The sequence below is a fragment of the Stegodyphus dumicola genome, chromosome 1 (genome assembly GCF_044657685.1).
Source record: "Stegodyphus dumicola isolate Sdum_Otavi_A_Nest chromosome 1, ASM4465768v1".
Taxonomy (NCBI): domain Eukaryota; kingdom Metazoa; phylum Arthropoda; class Arachnida; order Araneae; family Eresidae; genus Stegodyphus; species Stegodyphus dumicola.
Window position 1 is genome coordinate 264,800,207 of NC_140768.1, and position 12,561 is coordinate 264,812,767.

The following is a 12,561-nucleotide window of genomic DNA, read 5'->3' on the forward strand; positions in this document are numbered from 1 at the left end:
TGGTAATGAAAAATTTGATGCTCATCAATTCAATATACTAAAGTGATTTAAGCAGTTATGTAGTTATGTTAAGTAATGTACTTATTCATTCTTTATATTCTTACAAACCCACATGTTTAGTTTCATAAATGTATAAAAAATATATAATTCTTACATAAATATAACAGTAAGTGTATAATAACACTTATATATGATGCAATACACATAACATATTTAATGCACATATTTAATACAAGAAAAATTATTACATTCATATTATAAGTTTAACTTACACATCTCAACATGGACAGTAGAGGATTCATTCCTGATGTGGAATTAGCAGGTCTATCATTCAATGCTCCAGAGTTAAGTTTTATAACTTGACTTAAATCACTACCCTAAAAGAAATATATATTGTTCTGTGTAATGGAAATTGATGAGATAAATTATTAAAGAAATTAATACAGAGATCAGAGTTACTAACAAGAAAAAGAACCATGAAAAGAATAAAAAAATTTTTTTTTACCTTGAGTCGTGATGTGTCCGGATGGCGGTCAACTACAGGGGAAAAAAAAGACTTTAGTACATATAGTAGATCAAATAAAGATCTTGGATCAGCCATAACCTTTATTCAGAATCATCAGATGATAGCTGAAAAAGTTCGATCTATAAATGATTTTAATATTTTAAGCTCTGAAGCGTTCAATATGCTATGCTTATGAAATATAACTTGAATATTCCTTATGCAAGTTTAATGAAATTTAAAAACCATGTAAACATTAAATAATCACTATCTTTGAAACAATATTTCACTACAGCATACATTAATAAAACTTATTACTCTAATGCAGCATTCCCCAACCATGGTTCCACGAAATGTTAAGGGTTATGCAAGAAATAAGGAAATAACACACTACATCAAAAAACTGCTTTTCTCCTGATTTGGTACTTTATTCAGGTAACTTTGGTGGAAGAAGCGGGTAAGACTGTGACAGACCAAAGTCTAGCCAATGATAATTCAAAAACTGCCTTTAGGTGTTTGGCTATGCTCTGTTACATTCGTCAGATGCCATCAACAGTTGTATAAATTTCTTTGTTACTTGTGTCACCAAATCAAATGTAAAAAAAAAAAAAAAAAAGGTTATAAACTTATTGTTTAGCAATTTTCGTTAAACTGTACATTGACATGCCACACAAGGCTATGTATGCAAAAAAGTAACTCCAACTAAGCCAACAGCAGCTTTTCAATTGTCAGTCTAGAATCTAGTGTGAGTGTGTATGCATTAGTGATGCAAGAAGCATAGGATCGTGTGGTTGTTTAAACAGAGTGCTAGTGCATATTTTTTATTTTACTATCATTTAGTTTACTTTACCAATTTTTAGTTCAAAGGGCTTTGCCCCTGAAGGACTACTGTTTTTGTTTAGTAATTTTGCATTGAAAACTTTAAAAGGCTGTATCATTTTTCAATTCGTTGCCACCAAATATTATAGCCCTGTATTATATTTGAAGAAATTAAATAAAGAAGAATCTGCATAAACATATGCATGTTTCTCGCACTGTGATAAAACAACAGAACCAGTATATTTTGTAAAGCTTTAACAAATTTTTGAGTAACAAACTCAACGATTTAAAAACGAGCAATGGCAACACTCTACGGGGGGGACCTTTTTATTGCCAATTGCAGAACTGTGTATCGGAAATTCTAAAGATATGCTCATTTTAAAATTATTTTGCAACATTGTTATTGAACTGGATTTTATGGTTTAAGTGCAAAGAACATGATATTTAATAAAGGTAACACACAAAACATTAAAAAAATGCCCCTTTAGACGTAATTTAAAATCTGAAACCTTTCAGATTTTTTTTATTACTTTTTTTACTATTTTATTTTGTTTCTCATTTTTTAATTCTATAGATTTTATAGAATAAACATGGTGATGATTAAAGAAAAACATCCCAGACACTTCCATAGACTCCAACCTTCAGCAAACCTTGTCAGTAGTCAACGCACGAACGACATTTTTACAACTTTGAAAATGTGCGCGTAGCGTATGTTGTAATTAACCATTCATTAATTTTAAATTAATAATTAATTGTAATCAATTTTATTACATTTAAAATCCATATACATATAAAACTGAATAATTAAAAATATACCTTGTAAATTATATGCACATTTAATTAGAAATTTTCTTTTAACTCCTCAAGCATTCACTAATAAAAAGTACTTCAAATCACTACTAATCATAGAAAAAATCAGAAGCTATAAATCATATCTTTATTCTGGATATGATTTCTACAGGGAAATAAAATTTAAATAATCAAGAATGTTACATATAAGTATTAAACAAAATACGCATAATTTATGAATGCAAATATTTATATGTAGCATGCTTAGCAAGCTTAAGTTCTGATTTTGAGAATGTTTTTTTATAACACAGTTCTTCATTTGCCTGCATATTTATTTTTTCAATCAAAACTGCTTCAAGAGTTTTAAGACCTAAATTTGGTCGAAATTCCGTCTGATTTTTTTTTAACAATAGAAAAAATTCTTTCGCAAGCTGCATTTGAATGAGGTATTATTAAGACAGCAAGCATTACAGAAAGCAATACTTTGTATTTAATACACCCATTCATATTTTTTAATTTGGCAATTTCTCCCCATGCTATATCAATACGCAAATCTACAATTTCTTTCAAATCATCTACTTAATACATGGAAAATTCAATTTCTACTTGATTAAGACATTTTTCATCAATAATGGATGGAAAAGTATTCATCAAGTAAAGAACAGATGAAAATGAGACTTCAGTTCTCAAGTTGATGTCAGCAACTTCAGCATGTTTTAGAAATGGATCACTCAGTGGAAATTTATCAATTATATATGAACATGCAGTTACAAAAAAAGCTCGCACAGAATTGAAAAATGATTTCACTTCACTTTCATTCAACTTGGCATTTTTTACATATAGTCTTGTTTCCGCACCAATCACTAAATTTTCATTTTCTTTTTGTTTACTATACTTCTGAAATGGAATAGACGTTAGAGTAACATCTTCATTTTCTTTAGAAATTACTGATGGTTTTACGAATCTAACAAATAAATTCATTAAAAGTTCTCTTCTCAATTTATGTATATAAGGAGCTTGTTGTTGCAAATTAATATTTACTGTTATAAACAAAGGCAAAGTATTTTTCAAAAATAACAAGTACAATTTGGTGGTCGGTGACTGTAAAATTTTTTTAATGTTTTGCAATCTCTTTCCTTCATTCTCACTGTTATCTGGTTTATCTCCAAAAAAATTTATCACAGCATCCCACTGTTCCAAAATCCTTGTTATAGATTCTAAAAGAGACAACCATCTCGTACTGCAATATTTCAAAATTTTATGAGATTTTGCATTCTGTCCCAAAATTTGTTGAGCAACTTTGAAGCTATGCTTCCGTTTCGAACTTTTCTCCAAGTAAAAATATATATGTATTATCAACATTTCAATTTCTGAGCCAATTAATTTTTCAGTAGCTTTTTTTGACGCTATATGCAAGAGGTGGCACGGACAACCGACAACCTCGGGTGATTATACTTGGTTGATGCATTTTGATAAATGATGCTACACCTTTAAACTTTCCAATCATATTACTAGCATTATCTGAAGAAAATGATAAGCAATTTTTCCATTCTAAACCTTTGTTTTTAAAGTTTTCATTTATAAAATTAAAAATACCTTCTCCTGTATTATTCGTGCATTCTAAAATAGAAATCAATGAAGTAATTATCACTCCCTTTTCTTTACTGTAGTATGTTATAACCAATGGGTACAGTTTGTTATCATTGTTATCATTACTTCCATCAGTACTTAGAGAAAATGATGTACTGCACACTGATTTTATAATATCAGCAACAGTATTTTCTGCAAGCGTTTTCACAATAGCAGCAGTTTTGGTATGACTGCAGCTAAATTTTTTTGCTATGGCAGAATCCGGAAACATTGCTTTGAAAAGCTCTTTGGAATGATCCGAAACAGAAAGCGGTAGATTATGTTCAATTACAAAACGAACAAAATAGCATTCGGCTTTTATAGGATCTGTTTCATCATCTTTTATTAAGAAATTTGTTATTTCTTTAGATTTTACGGTGCCAAGTTCTATATGCTTTTGAGAAAACACATGCCGTTTACAGTCATCTTTTCCGCCATGAGCAACTGAGAAGTCTTTATTGCATACACTGCAGTGTGCGTGATTCACAGAAATTTCGGACGCTTTAATGCATGGAAATTCTGAAGAATATGAATCTTTAAACTTCTGCTTTGATAATTTTGGCTTCTTCGTTCGAGGTAGCATTATGATTAAAAATCTTTCACCTGATTCACAGTTCACAAGACACACGCTAAGCTCTCGCCGTAAACTACACAATGCAGCCGAATGCAGCCTAAACACGCATCAGCGAGGAACCTGGGAGACAGACAATTGGGTGGAACTATTGATAAGTCGTTAACGGTTGGAGTTACTGATCTACGATCGGCTAATTCTTCAAAACTAGGAACGCACTCAACACGTGATATATGATAACACGAGTATTCAGCCAATCATCGGATGAATTAGTTGGTTCCGTTTTGCGTACTGGTTCTCCTGCTCTTGTTTCTGTAAAATCTGTAGTTTTTTCCATACTTTTCGTAGCTCGTAGTTTTTCATGAATTTCCGTAGAAACTACGGAGAATCCGTAGTAGTTAGAGTCTATGCACTTCTGAAAAGACTAGTGATGAAGATTTAGAATCTATAAAACTTCAAAAGACTGATAGAGAAAGAAGAGATGCCAAAAACGTCTGTTGTTACAATGAAAGTTATTTATCAATGTGTTTTATGTGAATTAGGTGTGCAGAATTCTTCTTCTGTTGTGTCTCGTCTGTGGCAAAAAACTTTTGAATATAGCAATCAATGGCTTTAACAAAAGTGAACATTTCACAATAAATCCACTAATATGAAAATAAAACTGCTGATTATTTTAAAACTCTGTAAAATCTCAAAATAACCAGAGCACAGCTTTTGTAAACATATTCACAGTTAGTGAAAAGACTCAGGAAGCAACTTATTTTGTAACAAGAGTTTACTGCACAGAAAAAGAAAAGTCGCGCTATTGGTGAGAATTTGACAATACCCACATGTAAAATTAAAGTAGGTAAAAAGTTAGAAGATGCAGCAAGGAAAACTGAAAATATTCCACTTTTGAAAAATGAAGTAAGTTGACATGATATGTCACGTGATGTTGAAGAGATTTTATGCGATAAACTAAAAAAGGCAATTTTTCAATTTAAGTGGACAAGTCAGTATATTTAACCAACATCCAAGATTAGTTAAAGAATTACTAGACAGACAATCAGAGGAATAGATATATTTAATACTTTGTCTATATATTTTAAGAAAAAAAAAGTTTTTTCTAAGAATTGTATTGGCATTTGTGCGGATGGAGCTGCTTCCATGGTTGACTCCATAAATGGCTTGCTATTTTTGTAAAAGAAAAAAATTCCACTGTTGTTTCCACACACTGTTTTATTCATAGAAAAATATTGATGACATAATGTCTTGATAATGAACTACAAAGGATATGTAATAATGTTATAAAAATGATAAAGTTCATTAAGTGAAAGAAACTTCAGAAATTTCAAAGAGCTCTGTGAAAACTTGGCTGAAGAGCACATAAATCTGTTGTCATATATTGAAATTCGGTGGTTATTTAGAGGCAGAGTTTTTAATAGGATTTTTGAGCTAAAGGAAAAAAATTTATGCACATTTTCAACAAAACGACCAACAAGATTTTACTAAATGCTTTGAGGATCAAATGTGGATTCAAAGCTAGCTTATCTAATGGATATGTTTCATCACTTGAATCAAATAAATAAGTTACTGAAAGGTGGAGAAAATATACTAACTTCAAATGACAAGATTCTTAGATTTAAAGGAAATTAAGATCATGCTGTAAAAGGTAATCTTGATACGTTTGAATTGGTGGGATTAAACAGTAAAGGTGGATACCAATAAATTTTAAGTTTTATTGCATGCCGCTTAGAGAAGCTATTGAAGAAAATTGATTATTATTTTTCTATCTCTGTCAATAGAACAACATGATTTGGTGAGGAATCCATTCTCATGCACTTCCATTCATCCTCAGAACCGAACTTTAAAAGAAGAATCTGAGACTTAATGGCACGATTTCAGACAAATTCTGGTTTTCTGTTGAAAGAGAGTATTCAACATAGGAAAGCAATTAATACATTGCTGCAATTTCAAAATCGTTTATGTGTGAACAGGTCATTTTTGTTTTGTTTTATTTTTTGTTTAACAAGTATTAAGAGTAAGGATAGAGATCATCTTTTCTCAGTGGAAAATGAAATATGCGTATGTATATCAAAAATCAGATCCCAAATTCAACATTTATGTTCCAAAAATCAGGCTCAGATTTCATATTAATATATATTATAAACTGTTATCCTAAAGAAATTTATTATTTATCTATATTGAACTACATTGAGAATTATACTAATTGCATTTTAAAAAATAACTAAAAAGATAGTAATTTTTTCCATTAATTATCATTAATAAAAATGTTATGAAAAAATATTGGTACACAAACACTGGAGTTCGCTAGAACTTAACCACTGTCACAAGGATTCCATAGGAAAGAAAAGGTTGGGAAATGCTGCTCTAATGAATAACTTTAAAACTATTATATCTAAATACAGAAACTTGATATTCAAAACTAAGTGAAAGAACACTGAGCTATCAAAAGAGAAAATTGTCAAAGCCATTATCAAAATTCATTGTGTACAGGGCTATGCTTCCTTTGAGCAAATGTGTGAAAAATAAGTAAAAAAATAAGTATCAATAAACATCTGACTGCATGCCACTTGCTATCAAGTACTTATACAAAATTTAAGAATTGTTTGCCAAATAATAAAATTCTCATTTCTTTTTAATGAATTAACATAAATACTAATTGCTAATAAAACCTAATAAAAAAAATCTAATACATGTAATTTAAATGTAATCTTTTTTACACTCTGTTTAAACACAGAGAGAGAGACACACTGTTATAACTCAATATAATTATAATTTCTCATATAATTTAGTCATTAAAGAGTTTTGTTAGTCCCTACCAAATTCTATTTTGCAAGAAACCACCGTATGTAAGTAATAATTTGAACTCAATTTACATTTTAAATTGAGCTTTGAATAATACAAATGAGCCAGAGATAGAACATAGCTTATACACATACTTACTTACTAAAAAAATACGACCCCTCCCCTCTTTTTTTTCTGTATTTTTGGTCTAAAATTTGGTAGTCTAATAATTAAGTTGTAGGGTCTTATAGAGGAACTTGTGTCTGAGAACTGGAGTAGCAGGAAACTACACAAGCGAAGTATTAAAGGACCCTTTATTAAATCTTTGAAAATTTACAACGTGTCAAAGAGATAAAACTAACCTACAGCGCTCAGCGAGATCCCATAACTTAAACCCCCTTCGAAGCTAATGGCAGCAGATAAATGCAATTTAACCCACCTGAACCAGCAATAAGCAAACGTACCTATGGCAAAGACAGCGGCTACAGCCTAACTCTCCCTTTCTCCTACTGAAACTTGGATTTTAATTACTTTCTAAAAAGTAGAAATTTGCATTCCTACACGTGGGCTACAACATTTACCTATTCTGGCACTAACAATTAGGGGAATAAAGGCTTATAGAAATGTCTGAACTTTAAATTGCTATTTAAAATAAATATAAATCCCTACAAAGTATTTTATTAAATGAAATCATTGAATGAGAAGGAGAGATTTAATTATATTCTACAGAATAATTATATAATGTAATAACAAATATAATTACCCTATATATTAACTGCTTAGCTACCACTAATTAGAACAACCATGTGTAGTTGAGCAATTTTCAAAGAACATAGTGGTAATACCATAATTTTGGGTAGATAAACTGTGGCTTATACACGTTTTAAAGTAAAAATTTATGTTTATCTGCTAGGGCAACATATGTGAAGGAATTTTAATTTTCTCTGTGATTACAATTTTTCTAGAATTTGTTGTGATATTTTAGCCTGCTATAGGCACTCAGGTTGCGTTAAGACAGCGCAACAAGTTCTGACACCAGAAACTCAAATTTTGCCAAGTTCTGTGTTCATTCTTCCACATGTCTCACTGCTTTGTGGTTTGCTTATTGTATCATTCCTTATTATTGAATTTTTCAAGTTATTATAAATCCTACTTGAAGAAAACATTATACAGCTGATTTCAAGTTTTCGGCAGTGAAGAAAGTGATAAAAATTAGAATTCGGATTGCAGCTAAAGAATTTGCAGTTAGTAAGAGATGCATTCGGTGGTGAAGTCCAAACAAGAATTAGAGAAAATAACTAAGATTAAAAGATCTTGTTGGACAGACATCATATGAAGCCCCATTTTGGACGACAATTTACAGAAACTGACAATATAGCAGAGAAGAAAAGGATTATCAGTGTCAACAGTTAGAACTTGCCTTAAATAAAGTTATTGCTCAACAAATGGGCATTAAAAATTTTGTTTGGAGAATTTGCCTGGTGTTTCAGGTTCATTAAACGAAAGAAACTATCCTTCAGAACCAAAGCAAAAGTCGAACGGAAGCTTCCCATGTGTACAGGGCCATGCTTCCTTTGAATAAATGTGTCTTTAAAAAAAAATGGTAGCTTTTTTGTAGCACACATCTAAGAAAATTAAAGAACAAAATTTGAATAGAGGCCAAACAATTAATATGGATGAGGTGTCAGTTACTTTTGACTGTGCTCTGAGCAGAACTGCTAATAAAACAGGTGAAAATACTATTTCTGCGTTAACAACCGGGAATGAAAAGACTTCTTTTACTTGTGTTTGGGTTGTGCCACCAATGGAACAAAGTTAACCCCTCTGATAATTTTCAAAGAAAAACAGTTCAAAGCGGTCATTATTTACACCAACGAGAAAGGATAGTTGTGCAAAGAAAAGACGTTGTTTTAGCTGACAGAAATTTGTCAAAGAAGGAAAGGTGCTTCTCCTTGCAGATTCATCGTTTTAGATTCACTGCAATTCCATTTAGTGGATATGGTAAAATACAAAGGAAAAAAGACTTAGTCTTGCAAAGTCTCAGTGATGCCAGGGGTGTATGAAATGTTTACTGCTAGTGGACTCCACTACCACAGAATCATCATCAACAGAATTTCTAAGCAAAAGCAAAGGGAGGAACAGATGCAAAGCAGATTCTATTCCTTCACAAATTCTGGATGGATGAGAAAAGCTTTGTATGAGGAAGGTCGATAAAGAATGGGGATCAGTACGAGCTGATACGATCATGTAAGCTTTCTTCATATTCAAAATCATCAAAGAGGGAAAATGAACATAGTGACATGATGAAAGTGACCATGATGTTCATTCCTTAAATTTATTTAATTCTGACATTGATGAGTCAGATTTTGAAGATTTTGTATACATAAATTCAGTTTAATTATAAAATTCTGTTTGATTACCTAATTTATGTATTCTTTTTCATCATAGGTAACTATGATGATAAACAAAATTTACCAAGCCCGTAAGAAAAATGTCTATTAGAAATCAGCATAGCTAATTTTTGTCAAGTTCATGGTAAGATGTTTGCTATTTTTTTTATTTATTTTAATTGTTAAGAATTTTGTATTTAGATAGATAATTTTAGTAGAATTATAATTAAAATTGCTGTACTTTCACATGCAATGTAGCGCAAGACAAATTTTAAGAGAAAGCTATGCCAGAAAAGTAAGAATACAGGGGTACATGCATTTAACATTGAGTAAATGGATACCTCGGGAATTTGCATTTGCATTTAAACTGAATAAAAGTAATTTACCACTATGCTAGCTGTAACCGTAATTCTATCCTCTTATCGCTTTCCAGAAAATCTCAAGATGCATTAAGTACTAGAAATTTCCTGCGACCGGTTGAAAAATATAAAAGGCAGGAGAGAGTGGTACTGTTGTTGTGAGTTGTTTAGTTCTGCGAGAACTAAGATTAGCATTTTCTTTAGATGCGCTTGCACTGTGCTGTATTTTAACATTTTTTGTAGTTTGAATATAACTACTGATTATTACTGTGTGATATTGTGAACATTTGTACAAATGTCTCTAAGGAAAATTTCAGAATTCTGATATATTTCTTTTGATAAGAATAAATTTTATTCACCTATTATTGGATTTGTACATTCAATCTATTATGAACCCATAATAGATTGTATTACAAATTCGTACAATGCAACAATATATTACTAGTTATATTTATGTTGTAAATGTTATAAAATTGTTATATAAATTATGATTATACCAATAAGGAAGGGAATTACTGAATAAATGAATATTAAGTGTCATGTTTCAGAATGCTTTCGGCGGTGCAACTTACCCGAAAAACTTCAATTTTGTTTTAGTCAATCATCATGTTATGTGGCATATACTCCATATGGCATACCTGCCCAAAATTACGGTAATTCAATTACAATGTAATTGTAATTATGTATATTCATAATTACAATATAAATGCAATTACATAAACAGTAATTTGGAATCTTTCAATTAAAATCTAATTGTAATTATAACAATGTAATTGCTATAGTAGTTTATTCAATTATAATGTAACTGCAATTACAATTAATTCAACTGCAGTGCAATTAACTGTATATGTTATAAAGTGTAAAACATAACTGTAACTGCAGATAATTCAACTATAAATTACAATTACAACTACAATAAAATTATAGGGTCAGCTATAATTATACTGTATTTCTACATTAACTAGAATTACAGTGCAATTACAATTAAAATTTATTAGCACTCATAGTTTATAACACTTTAAGAAAGCGACATTATTTTTACTTATAAAATATTGTCCTCAGAAAACAAAACTTGCAGACACGATCATGCCTCTAAAACTGATGGAATGAACATAAATAATCTAGAAACAGCTTTCAGGACATGCTGTTAGTGTGTGAAATACAAGATAATAAACTTTCCCATGCCCTTGCATATCGCAGTTTCTCAGAATACTGCCATTCGACAAAGTGTAAGATCTTTATTATTTATCTTTAAAATGTTATGCTATCTTTTGTTTAACAAAGTTGGTGATTCATTGTAGTTACTTTTCAGTTTAAACTATAATTAATGCAGTTATTTAAAATTATACTATCACTACTAAAGAAATAAAATAAAGAATTAAAATTTTTGTGATACTATTCCGTTTTGAGGACCGTAAAAAAAATTGCAGCAAAAATTTATGCTCAAAAGCGCCAAATCTAGCGTATGCGCTGATTTCAGATTGCATAAGTTTATATAGTTCTATATTTCTTAACATGCCATTGAATTACTAGTTTGATTTTTAAATCCTCTTTTGATTTTAAATCCTTTTTTGATATCCTATGGATTTAACAATTTGGGAATTGCCCATGACGAAAAGTCTGCAATAGCATTTTGGGTATGTGCAGAATCCCCCACTGCTTGACGCATTTTTAAGAATTGCACATATTCGGTATTTATATGTACACATCGACCTATATTCACTTTAAAAAAAAGTCCCAGAATTGCACAAAAATGGCACTGCGCACACCCTTGACTTTATCTATATACACATCGACCTATTTTCACTTAAAGAGTAAAAGAAAATTGACAAAAATCCAATTGTTTTTATGCTTGTAAAAAGCGGCAAACAAATAAAGTGGCCAATTCTGTACTTTACCGAGAATTTTTTCAAAGAAAAGGCATTATTCATTTTAGAAAATTATGTTTGAAGTACCAACGAGATGAAATTATGCTTTAGCGATAACTCGGTAGCGAAACAGCAATGCAGATATCCATTCAGTCATGTTTAGCTTTTTTTATATAAATTATAATAATAAAAAAGTGTTATATGAAATTAACCTTCCATCTAAATTAAAACATCAATCTTAGATAGTTATTTACTATTATACTTCCTTTCTTGCATTAGGGTTGCCGCAATTATTTTTGGCAGCATTGGCATCAACAATAGTTTGGCGATTTTTTACGGCCCTCAAAACCGAATAGTACCATTTTTGTTTAGCAGAAACCAAGTAGCTAAGACTTATTTTTAATAGTGGTAGATTGATACAGGTTCGAATTCTGGCAAGCAATCTAGATGTTGGGGTATCTTTGTGGTTTTCCTTCCAACCAAAAAAGTTCTTGCCACTTCTGATGTGACAGTGGAAGAGTGAACCCCAACATAAATATAGTCACCAAACCTGGTGATGAGATAAGATGGGAGTCCAGACACTGACCAAGAGTATAAAAGCGTGTTGCATTGGTACTTCAAACATAACTCACACAGGGACTGATTGAAATGGGTGCGTCAAAGGCGCTTGTTCGGAGTTGTTTGCTGTATGATTTTAAATTGGGCCTGTCAGCAGCAGAATCAAGTCACCAAATTTGCCAGGCCTTTGCGGATGATGCTATTAACGAACGAACCGCTAGACAATGGTTCCAAAGTTCAGGTCAGGGAATATGTCTCTTAGTGATGCACCACGCAGCAACAAGTGCTG

At 31.0% G+C, this 12,561-nt stretch overlaps 1 protein-coding gene across 2 annotated transcripts in view; it reads right to left on the reverse strand.

Annotated features, from left to right (window-relative positions):
• LOC118186174 (DDB1- and CUL4-associated factor 11) overlaps positions 1-12,561 on the reverse strand; it is a 137,344-nt gene that overhangs the window by 109,496 nt on the left and 15,287 nt on the right. The window contains exons 3-4 of one of the 2 annotated variants that reach the window (XM_035356233.2): positions 506-537; positions 273-377 (exon numbers count right to left, since the gene is read on the reverse strand). In XM_035356233.2, the coding sequence (XP_035212124.1) occupies positions 273-377; positions 506-537 (137 nt within the window). Of the gene's footprint in view, positions 1-272; positions 378-505; positions 631-12,561 lie in introns of both variants that reach the window. The other variant, XM_035356235.2, reaches the window with a different exon arrangement.